This window comes from Pteropus medius, unplaced genomic scaffold (assembly GCF_902729225.1).
Source record: "Pteropus medius unplaced genomic scaffold, Ma_sr-lr_union100, whole genome shotgun sequence".
Lineage (NCBI taxonomy): Eukaryota > Metazoa > Chordata > Mammalia > Chiroptera > Pteropodidae > Pteropus > Pteropus medius.
This window is the reverse complement of record NW_024349225.1, coordinates 14,019,315-14,040,037: the sequence shown is the minus strand read 5'-3', so window position 1 is coordinate 14,040,037 and position 20,723 is coordinate 14,019,315. Positions and strand designations below refer to the sequence as shown.

General features: G+C 41.0%; 1 protein-coding gene across 1 annotated transcript in view; it reads right to left on the bottom strand.

The window, feature by feature from the left end:
• Positions 1-810: 810 nt before the first annotated feature.
• F5 (coagulation factor V) overlaps positions 811-20,723 on the bottom strand; it is a 56,435-nt gene continuing 36,522 nt past the window's right edge. Inside the window, exons 15-26 of the mRNA XM_039881119.1 lie at positions 17,747-17,918; positions 16,751-16,987; positions 15,698-15,908; positions 14,294-14,473; positions 12,366-12,482; positions 11,443-11,514; positions 10,430-10,533; positions 9,833-9,988; positions 7,773-7,917; positions 5,789-5,940; positions 2,855-3,037; positions 811-1,202 (exon numbers count right to left, since the gene is read on the bottom strand). Coding sequence (XP_039737053.1) covers positions 1,056-1,202; positions 2,855-3,037; positions 5,789-5,940; positions 7,773-7,917; positions 9,833-9,988; positions 10,430-10,533; positions 11,443-11,514; positions 12,366-12,482; positions 14,294-14,473; positions 15,698-15,908; positions 16,751-16,987; positions 17,747-17,918 — 1,876 coding nt within the window. The 3' untranslated portion in view covers positions 811-1,055. The remainder of the gene's footprint in view (positions 1,203-2,854; positions 3,038-5,788; positions 5,941-7,772; positions 7,918-9,832; positions 9,989-10,429; positions 10,534-11,442; positions 11,515-12,365; positions 12,483-14,293; positions 14,474-15,697; positions 15,909-16,750; positions 16,988-17,746; positions 17,919-20,723) is intronic.

The following is a 20,723-nucleotide window of genomic DNA, read 5'->3' as shown; positions in this document are numbered from 1 at the left end:
CCCGGGCTTAGCCTTTAACAGGACTGGTGGTGTTGGCTCCCTCCTCTTGACTTGTTTTACGCACCAAGTTCTGGGGTGGTTTGTTCGACAGAAATAGCCTCAGCAGTGACTTTCTATCCCATGTGACTTAAAAGATCCCAGGAGGCTCCCTGGTCTCATGGTGTGCATAGGATCTTTGGATGCCAAGTTCCCAGGGAAGGGAGGGCTGAAAGGGGAAGGTGCTGAGGCAGGGAGAGGAGGGGGCTGGGGCTGTAGAGAGAAGGGCACTTCAACTGCTTGCCAGTTTGGCCAGGGGCCAGTTCTAGCAGAAGTAGCTGCAGTTAGGCCAACAGTTCCAATGCTCCTTTTACAGATTGTGGCTTTCCCTTACGTGAACCTATGTTTTGAAACTGTGTGCCATGTGGTGTCAGCTAGAATGAAGCCAAGGTTCCATGTTCAGTTCTCTCATGGTTATCTTGGCTCTGTCCTAGTCCTAAGGGAGACCAGGCCCGATTCACAGGTCCAACAGGACAATTGAAAATATGCTTACTTGTATCTTTCCTCATGAAGAGTCAGAAAAGTCATTGTCATGTAGGTGAGACAGGGTATTTTAAGCACTCGTTGTTTCATATGGTAAGACTGTTTTTCTTTTTACTGTCAAGAAGTCAACGATTTAAAAATCTCACTTGTTTCCTTTACTCTTAAATCCTAGTTTCTTTAAAGAAAAATGTAGGTGTGAAAGCTATCCAAGTCTAGAAATTGTTTTAAAAAATAATATTTCTTTTATTAATGTGTTTAGGGTTTAAAAGAACTAACAGAAAGCACATTAACTACATGAATATATTACTTTATATAGCATATTTAATCATTGTGAAAGATAAGCCATTTATATTCAAATTAATGCAGAAATAATAGTCATCATTTCACTTACTGGTAGCAAGGAGTTACATTATAAAAGTTTCATATATAAAATTTTATTCTCTGATAGAGAATTTAACATAGCTATAAAACACATTGCCCACTCTAAGTAGTTTGACATCTTTAAGAGTCCTTCTTGTCTCCTTGAATATTCAATTCTAGTAAATATCACAGCCAAAGAGTTCCAGGCGAAGTGCAATACTTTGATTCCATGTTTTCGGAATGATGCGGATAAACCTAGAAATGATTGGTGGGTTGAAAAAGTTCTTCACATGTCCTTTGATATTACTATTTCCTTCGAAAATCTGAAAGCAAAATATGAGAAAATCCTTAATGTTGGTACAATGGGTATAAAAATCTTACAGATAATTTTTTTGTCCTTTAAGTTCAAACTGAGGCCATCGAAGAACATGTATAATATTGTCAAAGAGATGATCCTCAATCAATAATGAAATCACACTCCAGACGGACCTCTTTAGAGATTTCGCCTCGCCAGTGATCAGAGTCAAATTAGAGAAAAATAAAGACAGTTGGTATGATATCACGCAGCAGTTTCAAAACCATCTCTGCCCTTAGGTCCTTTGCAGCTAGCTGTGTGACTCTGAGCAAATTACTTAAATTCTCCGATTCTCCATTTCTCATTGGCAAAATGGAGGTAATGAAATTATACCTCATAGAAGTTGTAAGCATTGAAAATGTATGTAAACATATGACAAGTGCCTAGTAAGTGCCAAATAGTGGCGCCAATAAATGCTTAGCTATTACTAACATTTTAAATGAAATGCAACCATGCATTTTCATTTCTCCTTTTCAGGTATGTCCTATATCAGGTAAACTGTGCCCCTCCTCCTTTTTTTTTTTTTTGACCTACAGCAAGTTCCCCAGCGTTTACACACAGCAGAAGCTATGTGTAATCACTATTTGTTTATGACAGTGTGCTTACCCTGCTATGCAGACATCATGGTACAATGAGAAATAAACCAAACCAAAGAAACGGCCAGCCCAGGGGTTTAAAACGAGAGGTTCAAATTCGCTAAGAGCTGAGCCCATAATGAGTGTTGGATAAATGCCCACCCCCTTCTCCTGCGTTGCCCCTCCCGTTAGCTTCAACTCAATTCCCACTCCTGTGATTTAGCTCATCTGGCTTTGCCTCTTGTGGCACTTCAAAGCCACATAACTGGGAACTGAAGAGTATAGAGGAGTAATTCATCTTGTAGGACATTAGTCTCCTAGTCAGTAAAGATAATTCCTTTCTGCTCAGCCACAAAGACACAGAAAGTTTTATGGCCATGGGTATTTGATCAGTGGTGAGTAACAAGTATTTCCAAGGCAATGATAATGTGGTGTTATTCCAGACCTTTACAGCAGAATATTTTCTAGACTCCTGTTATGGACTGCACGTTTGTGTCTTCCCCAAATTCATATATAAAATTTGATAGATCATATAAATGGGATGCTATTAAGAGATGAGGCCTTTGAGAGGTAATTACACTTATACAAAGAGGAAGAGACAGGGATCTCTCTCTGTGTGTATGTGTGCACACATCAAGGAAGGCCCTATGAGGACATAACCAGGGAGTGGGCTCTCGCCAAGAACTCGACTGTGCTGGCACGCCGATCTAGGACCCACCCAGTCTACGGTAGTTTGTTACAGCAGCCCCTTCCCCATCTTTCTCAGTCGGCAACCCCTTCCCCATCTTTCTCAGTCGGGGCTAGCGAAGCCTCCCACCACCCCTTAGTGTTTCGTTCTCGCTGTTTCGCAGGTGGCTCAGTCAAAGCTGAAAGCTGCGGGGCCCCTGTCCCCAACCCAGGAGCCTGCGGCGTTAGCGTGCAGAAGACTTAAAGAAGCGATGCGTGGGCGCGCACGTGGTGTGGAGAGCTACTGGGAGGCGCAAGGTGCTTTTGTCACCCCGCAAGTTTCCCAGTTGCTTTCCTTTGCCCAGAGGGCACCCTGTACCTTGTCCACCATGGAGGACTTCTGCCTGTAAGGTTTCCATTCCACTCCCTGGTCACTGTAGTGGATGGCATAGCTCTTCACATACATTTCAGAGGACAGAGACTTGCAACCCTGTGTTATGATGGCAGTTATCTTCTTGACTTTGAGCAGATCAATTTGTAACCACTGTTTGTTGTTGTTTGCCTATGAAAATGGTAAGAACACATGGGTAAGACAGACGTTAAAACCCTTGCTTTTTTTAGACACTCAGAAATGCACAGAGCTCAGAGGGTTTGTTTTGTTCCATCCCTTAGGCTTCCTTCTCTCCTTGAAGCCTTCCCTGTTCCTTTTCATTTGTTGTCATAGCGCGCGTATGAGCTTCTGCTGGAGTATTTCACACATTCTACACTCATTGCATATTTGTTTATTTACCCACTTTTTGTATCCCTTACTCTTTGAGGACAGAGACCGCCTTAGTTTTGTTTCCAGGTATTTAGCACAATGCATGGCACACAGTTGGTGTTCAGTAAATATTTGGTGAGTAAACAAAAGAAATTTACTTGAGGAAAAAATATTAAATTGGTAAATTACTTGTAAATGTTATTCTCAAGTGAGTTTGTTTAAATGCTGTGATGATATTACTGATATTACTGAAGGATTATCTGGAAAAGAATTGGGTAGTATCCTTTATTTTAGAAGAGCCTCACTTTTCTTTTCATTGCTAATGTCAAATAGGAGAAATAGTCTAGTTTCTTCTTTCCTGATATTTCAAATAAATATGTTTGAGAAACCCGATAAAGCTATACCTTGGGCTTGAAATGACATAGCAATTGTTCTGTCTCTGGCCTAACACAATGCCTAATTACATGGTTGGCAATATGCACTAGGAGAAAGATGATCAGAAGGACTAACTGAGTTTTAGAGTAACTTGAGATGAATTTTCAACTTTAGGAGAGTTATCATGCCCCATACTCTCAGCAAACTCTGTACGAGATAATGAATACTGTATTTTCTCAACATCACTCATGTGCATGTCTGTATGTGTACATATGTATACACATATGTATGTTACACAAAGTCACATGCTTCATGAATTTTTAAAGAAAATTCATTGAATTAAAATTAGATAATTTTTTTGTTAATTTTGTAACACCCTCTAGTGAGATTTGGTGGTGTTTTAGTGTGTCTTCAAATCAAGATTGTACTAGCGATACAGAATATAGGTAGCTAGAGGAGTTTTGTAGGCAGAAATGATTTTTTGTAGGCATAAATGTGGTAGAGACCCTTCAGTCTGCATGCGTGCTTGCATATGTCTAGTTTAGATTTTCAGTCCCTAAAGAGACCCTATAAAGACATTTCATGCTAATAGGTTAAGTGAAACAAATAGTTATGACCTAAAATTCCAGATTTAAAATGACAGCATTAAAAATTAAAATTAGCACTTCACCTTTGGAGCCTGTATTACTTCACAAAGACTAAAAGCAAATCATTTATGGAGCAAATTCTTTTTCAATGCTGTAAAATGGGGGGCGGGGTGACGAGGTTATACCATAAACAGGTCTAAAGGGGCACCTGGGAAAGAATTCAAAGACACCCTTTCTCTAACTTCTTATTTTCTTTTTAAAATTACTTTATTTTTAAAAATTATATAAATATAATGTAACATTACTTTTATTATTTTAGCTTTTTGGGTCTCAGATTCTCCTGCAGAATTGCAGTGAGGAGTTTGGGGTGCTTTAAATGGTGGAAGGAGCACTGGTCTGTTTATTGGGAGAATGGGATTCCGATTCTGCCACTAGACTAAGCCAAAATTATTTACTATCCTTTGTGTTTAGACTTCAGATGAAAATTCTGGACCAGAGGCTGTGTAGAATCCCTTTCTGTTCTAACAGTCTGCGATTCTATGATGGTCTAGAATGAGTTTCAAGGCGTAGACATTGGCTGATCCCTAAGACCACCTGTATGGGGTCCAGGCTTTTTTATTTGTTCCGCTAGTTCCACAGTTACCTTTTCTTCCTGGTGACCTACTTTCAGGATAGGATGTGGAAACCCATAGCGAGTCCAGGGACTCGGAATGTAGGTATCTTAAAGGAGAGAGTTAGGAGGATAGAAGATGGGGATCTTGGATTAAGTTGGATTGTTCTGATTTCAGCCTCCATTCTGATTTCTCAGGTCAGTTGAAGAGTGAAATAAAGTGAGTCAATTATTAAGAATTACCCTAAAACGAAGTCACCTGTACTACTCAATGGGCTAATATCAGGGGCAATATAACTCTCTGGAATATGTTTCTTCAATTTAGATCACTGATTTATAACCCTGGTTTTGTAGTGTTTTACCATGCTGTCAATTGTCTAAAGGAATGTTGCAGAATTCTCAAAAAACGGGAACAAAACATGGCACTCTTAAGAAAATGAAAAGTATTACTAAATTGTATGTGGGGGAGGGAGGGAAGATGTTGCAAATCTAAATCATTTATCATTAATGTAAGTTGTCTCAAAAGGGGTTTGTAAACTATAGCCCAAGGCCAAATCCAGCCCTCTGCTTGTTTTTGTAAGTAAAGTTTTATTGGAACACAGTCGTGAGCATTCATTTACATAATGTTTATGGCTACTTTCCTGCTACAGTGGCAAAGTTGAGTAATTATGACAGGGAATGTATGGCTCGTGAAGCCTAAAATATTAATTATCTGTATCTCTGCAGAAAAACTTTGCCCATCCCTGGTCTAAATCAAGATGAGACAAAGAACCACAGTGATGATAAATAACTTCTCTGTGAGCCAAAGTTAGAGCTGAGACTATCAATTCAACAGGATCCAAGATTCTCAGCCTAGGGTCATAATCTGCAGAAACAGATGATTATCTGGCTTTCCAGGCCCCATGTTCCCTGTAGTGAGAGCCTTTGTTTTTTTCTGGAAGGCTGAGTGAACTCTGTTCACAGGGGACAACGATAATTCACCTTGGCTTGCCAGGCATTCACACGGCCCTGGGCGTTCAGGCGGGCACGGAAGGGTTCCCAGTAATCTCCCCACCAAGACTTTTTAAATGAAGAGGCTGTGATTTGCGTGTTTTCTATCTTTCCACTTTCCATACCAAGCGGGGTGGAGCATCCTGTTGAGAGAGAGCGATGTGATTAAATATGCACCACCAATATTCCCTGCACAGTGTTTTGTACTGCAAAGGACATAAGGAATAATGTTACTAAGTTACAACAGAAGCAACCATCACAACAATCAACACTTGTTGTCCAAGTACCAAATCCTGTTTTTAGGCTTCATATGTATTATTACTTAATGCTCCCAATTATCTTCATTTTACGAAGAAGAAAAACACAGCAAGAAAAAGTAACTTGCTTCATAGAACACTGCTAGAAGAATCAGAAACTAAATTTGAGCCCAGGCACTCTGACATCAAATACCTAAGTGTTCTAAATGTCTAAACTTGTTTCCTTCCTTCACAGAGTTATAGAACTTAGGTTTTTGCTTTGAGATAGTAGACAATACTCTTATCTATGTATATAAAAAAAAAAACTATTCTAACAAAAGCTACAAAGAAGAGGATGTAGTGGACAATTGGTAGTCACATTTAGTGTTTTACTTTCATCCCCTTGAGGGTGATTCATGTTATATGTAAGAACCATAGCTAGTGAATGAGCTCGGCTGACTGCCCATGACCATCATCTTGGTGACATTTTGTTCTTGCTAGTAAATTATGCAGGCATATTCTTGCAGTGATACCTCACTTTCTCCATGGGGAAAAAAAAAGTCTTAAAAAGAAAACCTATTGCTAAAACAGTTGAATGTCACATTTTAGTATAGCTTGACTCTATGATCTGAACAAACAACCATTTACATTATATACCATATGGAAAGAAAAAAACAATGATATATAGAGCCGTTTTAAGGAATGTTCCTGCCTGTACCAAATTTGCACTTCATGGGGAGATGTTTCGTACCACTACTATCTGGGCACTGGCAAAATGCCCGTATCTGTATGCCTCATGAGTATCAGAGTGTACTGCAACGTCATCTGCTTTGATAAGAAATTGATTCAGCTACTTTCTCCACTGTGAGTGGTGGCTCTTCCTTCCACTCTGAGAGAAGGTACTGTAGCTCCCCAATGAGTGTGTCGAAGCAAGTTTCTGGTGCACAATCTCCTTGCCCCCTCAGCCCTGAGTGGTCAGCCAGGTGCTGTCTGGATCAGCCAAGCCCTGGGTTACCTACTTTGTTCTTTTACCTAAGACTGCTAGACAAATATTATTTTCTGTATGTGCTATGCAGTGAAAAATTTTGTAAAGTCCTACTTTGAGAATCAGAGAAGGAAAATGGTAGATAAGACTCTTAAAGATCTTTATTATATATAGTAGGATTTTATTATGGCCATTTATGGTTACCTGGATTTATTTATGCCACAGGTTATGCAGTGTATCCCCTGAAAAATAGCAGCTTACATGGAAAAGGCTTGGGTGCCTACAGAGGATGTGAAACAGACTGCAGAGCCCAATCAAGGTTTCGGGAAGTTGGGAAGCAGACTTAGACTTCCAAAACATTCGTCGAACACCAGTGTCCAGGAGTGCTGCTAGGTCCTGTTGTTATTAAAGTCTGAGTGACCTGAAAGACTTCGGAAGAGTGGGGCCTAGTTTGAATCAATTGAAAATGAGCTGACTGAGGTCATTCTAAGCTGGGGCCCTTCGCCAGAGGGTCAGGGTGGTGTCCGTGTCCTCCAGGTGCTATTCAGAGAGATGCTGCCTGCCGTCTGGCTGGTAGAACCGGGGCGAGTCTAGGTCACAAGGAGAGTTTAGTTCCTGGGTGGAACTTCTACTTCACCAAGGTTTTTCTAGGAGCCTAAGTGATCGAAAACTAAAAATTCTGCCCCTTCTCCCATACCCCTGAATCCTGATTCTCTGAGTAGTGGTGAGATGATAATGCATCTTTTTTCCTTACCATTAATCTCACAGCCTTGCAGCTCCAACCGAAGGGCAGGTTTGTTATAGAATCTAGTTGGATAGATCCTAATATATCTAGCCGTGATAGGTGGATCAAACCGATTTTCTTTTATTGTAGAGGCGTCTGAATTGCCATCAAAATACTAGAAGAAAAGAGAAAAGCTCAATTATATAAAAATTCTCTATAAATTGATTTTATAGTAAAATTTTGGTCTCATTTAATATTGTAATGTTCAGTTTTCATGTGGCCAAAACCAAATTAATTTGATCTTAAAAAATAATTGGGGATACTTCCACTTCAGGAATATGGAATAGACCTACTTGCCCTATTCTTCCTGTTAAGTACAACTGAAAACCTAAGACTCTGAGAGGTGGCGAGAAGAAAGGACACTGGCCAGGATCCTGGGATCCGAGGAGTTACGTGGCCCTGGGTTCCTTGGGTTACCTTTTTGCCTCATATCCTAGACTTGGAAATGAATAAGCCAGAAACCAGGAAATACCCATGGGTACAGACAGAACAGCCCCAGCCAAAACCTGCTTTCTCTAGCTTCAAAACCAAGGAAGGGCAGCCTGGCAAGACAAAATTTTCAGACAGTAATTGCTCTACTTCAAGTTAAACACCGTAGAGACAACTGTGGCCCCTCTTCACCCAGCAGCCACAAAGGCCACGGAGACCTTGATGTGCAGGTCACAGGACTGTGATGAGGCTTCTCAGCACATTCACAGGGGCTGTGTCAGAGGACCACTCAGGGACCCAGGACTTTTGGCCTCACCAGCTGCTCACAAGGCCTCCACCCCTGCAGTGTCCCGTCCCCACACCACAGCAAAGGGGCAGCCAGCCCCCTCAGCTGGGGAACCTGGACTTTGACCTGGCCTGGCAGTAATGAGGCTGCATCTCACCCACTTCCCCTGACAGAGCAATGTCAGAAAGACCAGCCAAACAGAAGAGCAGGCTAAGTCCATAACTAAGTAAGACAGAAAACAGAAAACAATAGACAAAAGTAATGAAACAAAGAGCCAGTTCTTTGAAAAGGCAAAAAAAAAAAAAAAAAAAAAAAAAAAAAAATCGGCAACTCTAGCAAGACTAACAAAGCAAAAAGACATGAAATAGGCAATATCACAACAGACCCTGTGGACATAAGAAGGATAATAAGGGAATACTATAAATACTCTATAGACATAAACTTAAGAACTTTAGAGGAAAGGGGCCAATTTATTGAAAAACACAGACTATCTCAACTTTCCCAGTGTGAAATAGATCATTTGAATAGCCTGTAACTGTTAAAGAAATTGAATTTGTAATTTAAAAACTCCCAGAAAACAAATCGCCAGGCTGGTTTCGCTGGTGAATTCTACTAAATGTTTAAAGAATTAACACCAATTCTAGACAATCTCTTCCAGAAAATAGAATAAAAGAGCATGCTTCTCAGTTTATTTTATGAAGCTAGTATTACTCTGATATTAAAACCAGAAAAGACAGTACAAGAAAATAAAACTACATACCAATATCCCTCATGAATATAGACACAAAAATCTTTAAGCTATAGATTCTAACTGTAATCTGTGTTCTCTCTCCAATACGGATTAGTAAGAGCCATAAATCAAGATTTTTCTTATCTGTCTTAAGGTATAGTGCAAATAATTATTACTGTAAATAGCTAAGTGATAACATACAAAATTAGGTGTAGATAATATAGAAAGTTAGTAGAATCAAAACTCTCGGTGGCATATTTTTAATGTGGACTCCTTCAGGCACAAGACCAGATATCCTGCACTGCTGCACACCATCTGCCAATCTGAGAAGTCTGGGTATTTAGTTCGATGACAAAGTGATTTTTTAAAAAAGTTTTGTGGAGTTTTGAAGTGTCAGAAGTCAGGCCTATCCCTTTAATGTGTAATATACAGACTCATCATTTTACCACTTTCATTCATAAGGCCGGAGGAAAGCCATTCATATTTCTGGTGCCCAGAAAGGTATTTTTTAAAAAGAAAGTGTCGTGGGCAGGGTCGCAGTCTGGAGGCGAGCACGTAGACGCTAGAGGAGCAGTGGGCACAGACCATCACGTTCTTGGTGCTGTTCCCTTTGAAGATCTGCCAGTTGGTCTGGTCGGAGCTGTAAGCCACACGGAACTCGGTGGTGTAGTAGGACTTCAGGTAGTGTTTGGCACCTTGGGACTGGATCCCTGTGACCAGGATTTCCCTTTGCATGTCCACCTGCATTATAGTAAAGCCATTAAACAGAATCGTCCTTGTCAGCAAGTCACTGCCTTAATTCACTGTGCAACCAGCTTTCTTTAGCACTAAAGAACCAGCATCCAAGGTCTTAGTAAACTAATAAAATGGCTAAATGCAATTTGTGTTTGAGCACAAAGTACCTGCACTTGAATCCCAGCTCAACCACTAACTAGCTGTGTGTGACAGGGAAATTAGTTAATCCCTCGATGTCTTAGTTTTTTTCATATCTAAAATGGGATATTACTAGAATTAACCTCATAAGGTTCATTTTGAGTATGTTTTGTACTTAGAATAATGCCTAGCACCTAGTAATTGCTCTTTCCCCTAACAACATTGCAAGAAAACAAGAAAAAATTATTAAGTTAGTGTTATTTTTATTATTACAATAGCAGTAAATATAATCAGATTAATAAGTCATACCTGGATCCAAGGTTTGGAGTCAAATTCTGTTGATGTTTTTTCTGTTATCCAAGCATTATATGATCCACCATTGTTTAATCTTGCTAATTTGGGCTCCCAATAACCTAAATCCAAAGGAAGAAAAAAATTCATTCTGAATTAAAAAAAAAAATACAATTAGCAAGTTCTCAAGTGAGGTCAGCCCCAAAGGACAGTTTTATGCAGTTAGGAGACCAGACAGTTGATGCAGGCCTCAGCTACTGTCGTAGTCCATGATGATGAAATCTTGGCTTCGGGTCTGTGCTTGGTCAGCTGTCAACTACCACCCCCTTCTTGCATCCAGATCACGTTTATCTTTCCTCAGTTATGTTGACGTGGTTGCTGCTGAGTGTCCCTGCTTAACAGGGAGGATTTATGGGAGCCTCAGACCCTTTGCCGTTGACCTTTTGATCTTGGAAAACAGTGAGCTTACTTGGAGCAGAGTGAGGAAAATTAGGAGTTCCTGACTCACAGTGAGTGAGCAAGAGTTTCTTGAATAGATGAATGGTCGGCACAGCAAAGGGCCCTATTAATGGCGACCCTAACACATGGCTGATAAGACCCTGGGAGTCTGGCTGGAATATTACATGTGTGATCAAACTCAGAATGGGAATAAATGGGGAGAGATTTGGAAAAGGGCACACGGTCATACAAGCAAGCTGTCTGTTCTTGCCCAATCTGCTGAGAGGTTGGGCTGCCTGTGCAGAGTTACCAAGCACTCCTAGCTCTTGGTCTTCCCTGAGAGAGACTCTCTGGGAACATTATACACTAGAGGGGATGTAAGTGATATGGGGGTGTCGATTAGTTTTTAGCTCTTGCATAGTGCTCTTTGCTCTACCAGATAGGCACCTCAAATGGAGCTGTTCTACTACATTGTGGTAGGGAAGAGCCTGGAGAGGAACAGGGCCCATAGAATCAACAGGCGGGTGGTTTGGCACGCTGCGCACTCACAGTTGTAGGTGGTGGCTTTCACAGTCTACGATGCTGCTACTCACCCGAAAACTCAGACGCCTTGATCTGCGAATCAGCTATGATGCCAGTGCTTAGTCCCATTGGCATCTTACATTCTACAAAAAACAGAGCAATGAATAATTTTTGCTTAGAAAATACATTTAACAAGATAAAAGCTCCGTGGCTAGAGATTATACCTCTGGTAGGTAGTAATTAGATACTGTCACCTACCTTGTGTAGCACTGACTTCAATATATCTGATCATAAAGTGGTAAATGCACTAATAAAGACTGGTGCTTTAATAGAAATAGTGACACCCTAGAGGAAAACAACTGAAATCCTGAAATCAAATTAGTTTTTAAACCGATTTCCATCTGTTTCTATCTTTAAGCCATTTTGCAACATCAAGTCGTAGCCCTCAAAAGACTATGTTCTAAAAAATTCACCTGAAAGTTATAGGGTTATTTACATGATTATGGAAGGGAATCCAGCTACTGAACTATCTGGATATTGGCACAGTGCTTGGTACTCATTGGATGCTTAATAAATGCTGGCTGGTTGGCTAAACAGACAAGTGGATACTGTTTCTCAAATACTTAGGTGCCAAGTTCAGCGACTGTCTTGGTTATTGGTGAATTCCTGCTATCTATCTTTTCCCTCTTCTGTGCTAGGCATCTCGAGGATTTCTTACATGCACTTTCCCGTGGATCACAAATCATGAAGGCGGATACTTTATGTTGGTTCCAATTGAGAGGAACGCCTTTGGGCCGAACCATTCGGGTTACGTTTCCTAGATGACTGACACATGCAGTATAATTAGACCATGGCCAGAATGAAATCATTTCTTGCTACAGACTGTGTCTTTGTCATATCAGAGTTCTGAGTTGAATATTTCCCGTCTACAGTTGGTAATATTCTAGCGACAGGACGCTCCTGCTCCACATATCAGGTGGCTCTGAGCTGATACCTCTGTCTATGATGAGGAATGGCGTTTGCATCCCCGCTCTCTGGTTTTCTCCAACCTCTGTGTCTAGGAGCCACCAGCCAGGTTTTGATGCCTTCATTTCAAGAGTTTTAAATGAACCTAAAATAGAGAGTGAAGGACATTACATACTCAAAGATTAACAAGTCGCTATTAGTTGACAGCTAGGAAAGAATCGTAATCATTGCATCACAAGAAGCTTTAGAATAAGACCTTAAGAGTTATCCATTTCTCTTTAGGTGGGCCCAGAGGCGTAACAAACAGATCGAAACAACAACAGCAACAGCAAAGCAACAGCAGCCACAGCCACAACAACCACAACCACCACCACCACAACAAATAAATTGCGCCAGGACTTTGAACAACCTCCAACACCCCTTACTAGAAAGAAGCTTTCACTTATCTCAATAGTTACAAGTTAACCCACACATAACATAGCTTCGTAGTCTTACGTATCAAAGCGACTTTGAATGACCTATCATTGGGCTCAGAAATAATGTTCATGTTTCCTTTCTCTCTCTTCATTTCACTAGTTTTCTTTTTTATATAAGAAAATTAAAATAAAACATCCTTCTCCCCTGTTTCAAATTTTCAATAGTTTATGCATTTGGATAGAGATGTACATAAATTGTTTCAGAACATAACTGAAAAAATGAATTTCTGAAACCTCTGATTATCCATTCTGGTATTGAATATTACCCACTGCCAGTTAATACTTAAATTATGCTGACTGTCATTTGTGACCGTTTCCCAGATTGTGAGTAAAAGTTAATAGCTGATGGTCATCCTTCTCAAACGCTAAAAAAGGTCTCAGGCCTTCCCCTCTCCAACACAGACACAGAGATTTGAAGGTTTAGGTGTCCCAGCCAATCTCAGCTACTCAGTGCTTCTCGCAGGCGTGGAGAGGCTGACTGTTCTGGTGTCCTTGATTTGAATAGAATGGATCTTTGTAGCTTTATTAGTGAGTCACTGGCACGTTTAAAACAAACAAGAACCAAGCCTATTTGGATTTCTGTGCCTCTATCCGAGGCTGACTCACACAGCAGCTTCTTGCCCAAAGTCCTGTAAAGGGACTGCCTTCACTAGCTTCTCAGTGTGGAAGGTAGGCTGCTTGTTAAAAATGCAGACTCCTGGGCCCCTGCCCAAGAGAGCAACATCTCTGCCTTAGCGTCTGCCTTTAGCCGGCTTCCTGGGCTTTTGTTATATCCAGTACAGTTTGAGGACCAGTGGTATCTACCACTCACACGCTACCTACACACCTAGGACAGAGATACATTTAAAGCAACCCATTGGCACATAACGATCCTTTTAGATGGCTGTAGTTTGTTTAAACTTTATCATTATTTTGCACATGAAGAGCTCTAAATACACTTGTTAATCTTTTGCTTTTACAGTCATGAAAAAAAGAATCTTCTTTCCTCCCAAACAGCCTCACGAGTCAGTTTAAGATTAGGATTCCTGTCATCACCTTTCTGAAGATATCAGGGTGATAGAGTGGGGAGTAGAAGTCAAGAAATCAAGAATCCCCCAAACCCTAGTAAGTGTCTAATCTCCCTCTCCACAGGAAGCTTTGGCTGCCTGGGACCTGTGGGACTCATTCTGTACTCTGCTTAAGACCTGGCCTGCGTGACATACAGTGGCTTGGAAGAACCTCATTAGACGTAGCATCTCTGGAGAGCCAGTTGGGCTGCACACTTAGCCTGCGCGGCACTGCAAAACGGCATACACTAGCTGGCGTTTTCATACTCTGCATGCAGCTTTGCCATGTGGCTTTGCCCAGGATCCAGGCCAGAACACATGCTTGACCGCTCAGAAGTAAATGCACAAGGAGGAAATGAGGGTAACAGGTGCTAAGATAGCCTTCCGTCGCCATTATTTTAGTGGGGGTCTCTTTTTATGACCCAGATCTTTACCAGGCAGAAGGGGCCAGACCCCTAACTGGTGCTGTTGAGTGCCGTTTTCCAGCAAGGTCTGGCCATGGATGTGAACCACGTGAATGTCTTGGGAGCCACCCAGGTTCAGCAGGTGCAGCCTCACCCACTCTTGCTCGTACATTCTCAGGCCAGGCAAGTTGTAGATCATCCCGTTAATGGCTGAAAGGACAGAGAATTACAATCAATTAAACAGAGAGGCTGGTAAGGACATAGGAGGGTCCCACTCACCACGCAGCTTCCTTATGATGCCACATGCCAGGCCCACCCAGGGCCCCCATGTGTCATAACATCAGTGAGAACCACCAGCTCCTCCTCACACCAGCCTGCGGCAGAAAGCTCCCTTTTCTGGCAGTTTACCACTCTTTTCCCCAGGGTTTCCACTGCTCCTGCTCTGTGCTTTACCTATTATTCTTTCCATTTATAGTACGAATTTCCCTTTGCTACAAAAAGATAAAGACTAATATGAGCCAGATAAGGGAAAAGAGAGCAAGTAAGGGGATATGCAGCATGTCACCCTAAAGGCCTCCTAAATTCAGAGGTAGTTCCAGGCAAAATTAGGAGGTTGGACTTCATCTTCGTTGTGCCTACAGCCATCTTGATTCGTGTTTGTTCTGTCATTCATGGGATAGCTGCTCTGCCCCTTACCAGCTTGGATGTCAAGGGTTCTTTGACCTTATCCACTCTCCCTTCAGAACTGTGTGTATGTGTGTTTAAAGCACCTGGTAAATTTGATCACCTTGAAAAATACAAAATTTTAATGATAAAGCTTAGTGCTACCATGCATTTAACCGGGAGACTGAAGTGAGGGAAGTTTTGTTGTTTATTATTCTCAAATTAAAGGATCTGCTGTGGAATATCAGGAACCAAGCAAGTGAATTTTTGGGAGGAGAGGAGTTGAGATCATTCTGGCTACCCATTTTATTCTCATATGCTTTTGGTTCCACCTTGGAATTGCTGAAAGCTAAAACTGTTAAAAAGTCATTCCTCTTTTAGAAAGTATACATGGGTAATCACTTCGATAGAAATAATTTTCCTTTAGAGGTCAAGAAACAGGTTTATTAACTACTTGAATTGCAGAATAATGCTAATTCCTTTTCAATTTATGTGTAACTACAGCACGCTGGCTTTTTGTAGTTGTTGGTTTCTTTGGGTTCGTTTTGTAGCAGCCTCTGTGTCTTTCAGACTTTCTCTTCTCTCCTTCACCTGCAGTGTCACCCGCTGGGTTCCATCAGCCCTCTGAGACATTTAAGGACCTAGTTTGAGTTATAGTTCCTATTTTCTCAGAAGCATCTCATGTCTAATCTTGTGGAGACCTAAGGGCAGACACCTCTGTAACCCGGCGTGGTTTAGTTCAGAGATTATATTAAAGTCAGAGGAATATACCATGAAACTCATGAGACTGTTTTACTTCCAAGGACACACGTCTCCAAGACCTCTGGGGCTTCTTTTCATAGTACCAGCTCTTCTTTTCATCAAAGACCATGAAGAGCAGGACAAATTCTCGCATGTCCACAGGCATGTTGCTCTCCTTATGCAGTGTACCTCTCCGGCAGATCAGAAGGGGGCCTATCAAGCCCGAATGGATGTCCTTGACCTGGGAGAGAGGAGGGGCCAAGTGCACATGTTCATTCTTAGAATTTTCTTTGCCTTTCTGACAATCTCTGATCACATAGAAAAGGAACCCTTCTTAGAAGCTCTCAATATGAAAATTATAAATGAGTAGCTTAAGAAGGCTAGACATTTATCATCTCATTTTATGGCATTCATATTTCCTTTCTCTGATTAATCGTTTATCTCAACATGGTAGTACTGATAATGATGAAAATAATATTGATAGTATAACAAATACTATTGAGCAGCTACTACTATATTAAATATTTTGCCTATAGCTTCTTATTTAATACCAACAATCCCACATGGTAAAAAAGAATTCATTTAGTAAACAAATATTACCAAGTGCCTACTATGTGCTATATACTGTTGTTATCTCATTTTTAACTTTAGAAACTAAGGCCAAGAGTGGTCCAATAACTTTCCTAGGGCCACATGGTAAGTGACAGGATAGGAATTAAAATCGATGTTTGTACTCTCCCTACTACGCTTGAAATGACAGAGTCTTGATTTTGCAGTTCTTTCACAGAGAAAGAGCAGAAGAAAGCTAATACTTGAATAAAGAAAGTATAGATAAATGTCTTTCTCTGTAAAGGTGGTCACTGTAACTCAAGCCAGCTGTTTCAGTAATCTTTACTCATGTCACCGAACAAACGTTTCTCTCTCACTGTCATTTGTAGACCTGCAGCGAGAGTCCCTGGCTGTGGTCGCTGCAGACGGTTGACCACCGTCCTTACACATTCCTCATGGATGACAAGACAGACATTTAACAAGAAACAATCTTGACCCTTCCACTTGGTGGAAACTTGGGATGGCTGTACCTACCGGGTTCACTGCTGAGTAGTAGGCCCAGGCCCGACAGGCGGAGCCAGGGTTTTCTGGCCCTGACCGGCCAGTGGCGTGCCACACGTATGTGTAACTGCCGTTTGGCTGAATGGCATTGTCTTCTTTAAACCATTCGGGAGAGTCATCTTCATAAGTCTTTCCCTCTGATGATTTTTCATAGGAAAGCCCATGGGCATGAAGAGAATATGGTCTGGATGCCAAATTTTTAAACCGAACCTAGAAAAATCAATAATCTACAAATGTCCTTAAGCTTAACAAAAATCCAAACTAAAAAATGTCAGCATTAAAGTCCAGAGTGAAGGGCTGTTAAATGAGACCCGAGATAGAGCGAATGCCTACAATTGCATAGTTACTTATGTATGTTATTCCATCCCATTTTTACCACCGTCCTGTAAGATAGGACCCAAATAGCTTTCCCCAGAAACACCAAAACACGTTTGTTCTTAGCCCCAAAGCAAAAGTACTGACATGATCTACAAATCAATTGACAATGGTAAGTGCTGCAGTTCTGAAGGTGCATCGGGCTTGGGTCTTGTTCACGACAAGCTTTCAACCTGCTGCTGACAAGGGACATGTACACGTGAACTCAGGGTGAAAATCTGGAGACAAAAGGTGCTGTAAACCGAGCGTGAGCGAGGTTAGATGGGCGAGCCTGGGGTGGCGGGGCAATTGGCTGAATGTTTAGGAGACACTTGGGATGTCAAAGAAAGTTTCTTAGGGGAAATGGAATTGGCCCTTATAGAATGAGCGAGAGCTTAGCAGAGGGAGAAATAAAACTACGAGATCATTTTTTTTTCTTGAAGATTGCCAAATTACTTGGCAAGCAATCTTTGAGAAGAATTTTTTAAAATTATTTGTAAGTTTGGAAAATAAATAAATCACCTATAGCTCTCTCTTGCCACCTTGACCTTTACCACCCCATGGTGCTTGTGGGAATTCCTCTGCCGATCTCACCAGTGCCGAGGGGATGCTTACTTGGATAACATCGTCCACTTCAGCTCTAATAACAGGACCAAGAATGCCAAGATGCTCTTCATACTCCCCCCGGGGGTCACGTCTGGTAAAAGTGCTATCAAGGTACTGTCGAAACACCACTTTCTTGTACACGGTGTCCTTTGGAACAGTGCTGTCTTCGTCGTCCAGTTCACTGAAACGATAATAATAGTATCTGTTCAAAAGAACAAGTTAAAGACGATTCAATTTAGGAAATTATCTGAACAGTGTTTCCTGAATATAGCATCTAGCATAGAGAAGATCTTTAATAAATATTTGATGAAAAAAATGAATGAAAATATAAATGACTAAAAATACAAGCCAGTAAATATCTTCCAACTCCCAGCTCACATTATCATTTCTTAAGTACCTCCTCTGATCCCTTAGACTAGGTCAGATTTCTCTATAGCTTTCCTGCTTTTCTACAGTATTACCGTATATGTATGTATATATGCACATTTATATATATACATACACATATAAATGTATATATGTATATATGTAAACATATATGTATAGTAAATTCCCATAGTAGTCTTATAGTATTTCTAGAGTAAATGTAGGAAATTATGTGTCATTTATTTGTGAGATTATTTATTAATAACTGACTCTGCCACTAGAGTGAAAGCCCTGTAAAATGGAGGATTGCGTAAAATTTGCTCGCAATTGTATTCTCAGGGCCTATCAGGTTATCTGGTACATAGCAGGCACTTAATAAATTTTTGTTTAATGCATTAATGAGTAAGCAAATATAATCATACATTAACATAGCAGATTTTAATATCAAAGCAGACAGAGCCATGCAGTGGGACAGTGGCAGAGCTTGGGGCTGCTAGGCGACAATGGACAGCTGACTTAAACCAGCCCTGTGAAGGCCACCGGACGGATGGGTATTTTCTACTCTGAAAATAGCCACCCTTCTCACATTTCCTTTTGCTGAATCACATTATTCCTCATGTAGTTCACCAGCTGCTCAGTCTGGGGCCAGAGTGTGTCAGAGTTTCCCACTGACTCCTAAATTTCCCAAGCCTATGGAAACAGGCCAAAAGCTCATCCATCAATCTCTTAGCATTTGCTATACACCACAAGCCAGCAACAGAGAATCCCATTCTGCCTGCTTTCCAACCTTTCTACCGTACTATCCTCATCCTTCCAGACTCGAAGCATAACATTCTGTCTCACAGAACACGAGAATAAATGCCACTTGACTGTCATAAAAGTAGGTGGCATATCTGGAACAGGACACAGACTCGAAGGAGCTAGTCCCATCCCTTTCCACTCTGGAAGGGCCCTAAGTCTTAACTCCCTTAGGGCTTTGCTCAGAAATCCTCAGATGAACTAATTATTTTTATGTTGCAGTGGGTGCCGCATTTAAATAGGAAGTCATGGGAGAAAGTGTTTTAAATAGAGTTCTAATGTGGAAATGTCAGGCATTAGATTAATAAAATAATTTCTGTGAGTCATACCATGCAGCGTGTTTGCTTACACTAATTACACTTTGGTTTTTAATTTATTAGTGTAACAGTTAGCTTTCATAAAAGCTGTCAACTGTATTTCGACAGTTTAAGCATGGTCGTCACATTATGTCCCTGAGAATCTATAGTTGACTAAGCCTTGTTCCATATCCCCCTTCTTTCTCAATATTGTCATCCCAGAATACAGAGCCCAGCCCAATATGGCTTTCCACCCTTAAGCAAAATGAATTGAACATTATCTTTTAAAAATGCAGATGGGTCCCTCAGAGATTCTCTGTTATGAGTCAGGCCACTTACAAAATTGTATCAAATCTTTCAACTCTATGGTGAAGAGTGGCTGGAACTCTAAAACGTTAGAGCTGAAGAGGATCTCGAGGGTATAACTCATTCATTTACAAGGTGAAGGTAATAAGATCCAGGAAGGGAGCCAGTGTATTCCCATGAGCTAGGAAAGGCTTAAAGCTTTTGAAGGGTTTGTCATCGCCATTTGAAGAAACACCAAAATCCTTCCCATGGCCTATGAAGCGTGGTGTGATCTGGTCTCTTCCAAGCTAGCCAACTACTTTCTCACCACCCGCCCTCTTCCTGAGCTCCAGCTGCCCCACTTTCCGCTGAAGAGCTTCCTCCTTCCCTGGGGACTTGATCACGCTGTTCTCTGTCTAAAATCCACTCCTGACCAGGTCGGTCCTACTCGTCTTCAGATCTCAACTCAAGTGTCAGATTCCCTGATCCTCATATCCTCATGTATCTGCCTTTCCTTCTTGGTCTTTATCATGGGTACATTTTACACTTTTATGTGGTGATTTATTCATATCTACCCTCCCAACTAGACATGAGGGCAGGAGTCATGTGTGTTTATATTCTCTTATAGTCCCAGCACTTAGCACAGTGTCCAGGAGAGAATAAGTACTCATCAAAGAGTTATTAAATGAGTGACTATAAACCAAGTTAAAAATCAAGAATCAATCAAGGCAAATCATTATCTGATGACTACCTTGGTTCAGGGTATAAACTTGCTTTTTGTTTCTAAGCTAATTTACATCCTTTTGCCTCTGCTACTGGAATCTCATGGAATTTAAGTTAAACTTCCCAAGGATGCTGTGTACTTTATAATGATCAGCAAACAATTTAAAAATGTATTTGGTATACAAGTAAATGCAAAAGGAGATTTCTACATCACAGACTTGAATCTCAAGCTAACTTCAGTGAAATCATATTGCTTAGCGGATGGCTATGGGGAGGTTGGGTGCTATACTGGAGCAAGAGGCAGGAGCAGGAACGTTTGTCCTGAGGAGAAGAGAGAGGCGAGGGCGTATTTGATTACGGACTGTCACAGACGTCTTACACCGGCTGTTTCTGTATTGTCCAGATGCCCTCTAAAGTAGAGATGCATATTTTGGAACTGACAAAGGAAACAGTGTAAACCAAGTTGCAGTTAGGGGAACTAAATCATACTTAGCATAATTTGCCCAGAATTGTCTCCT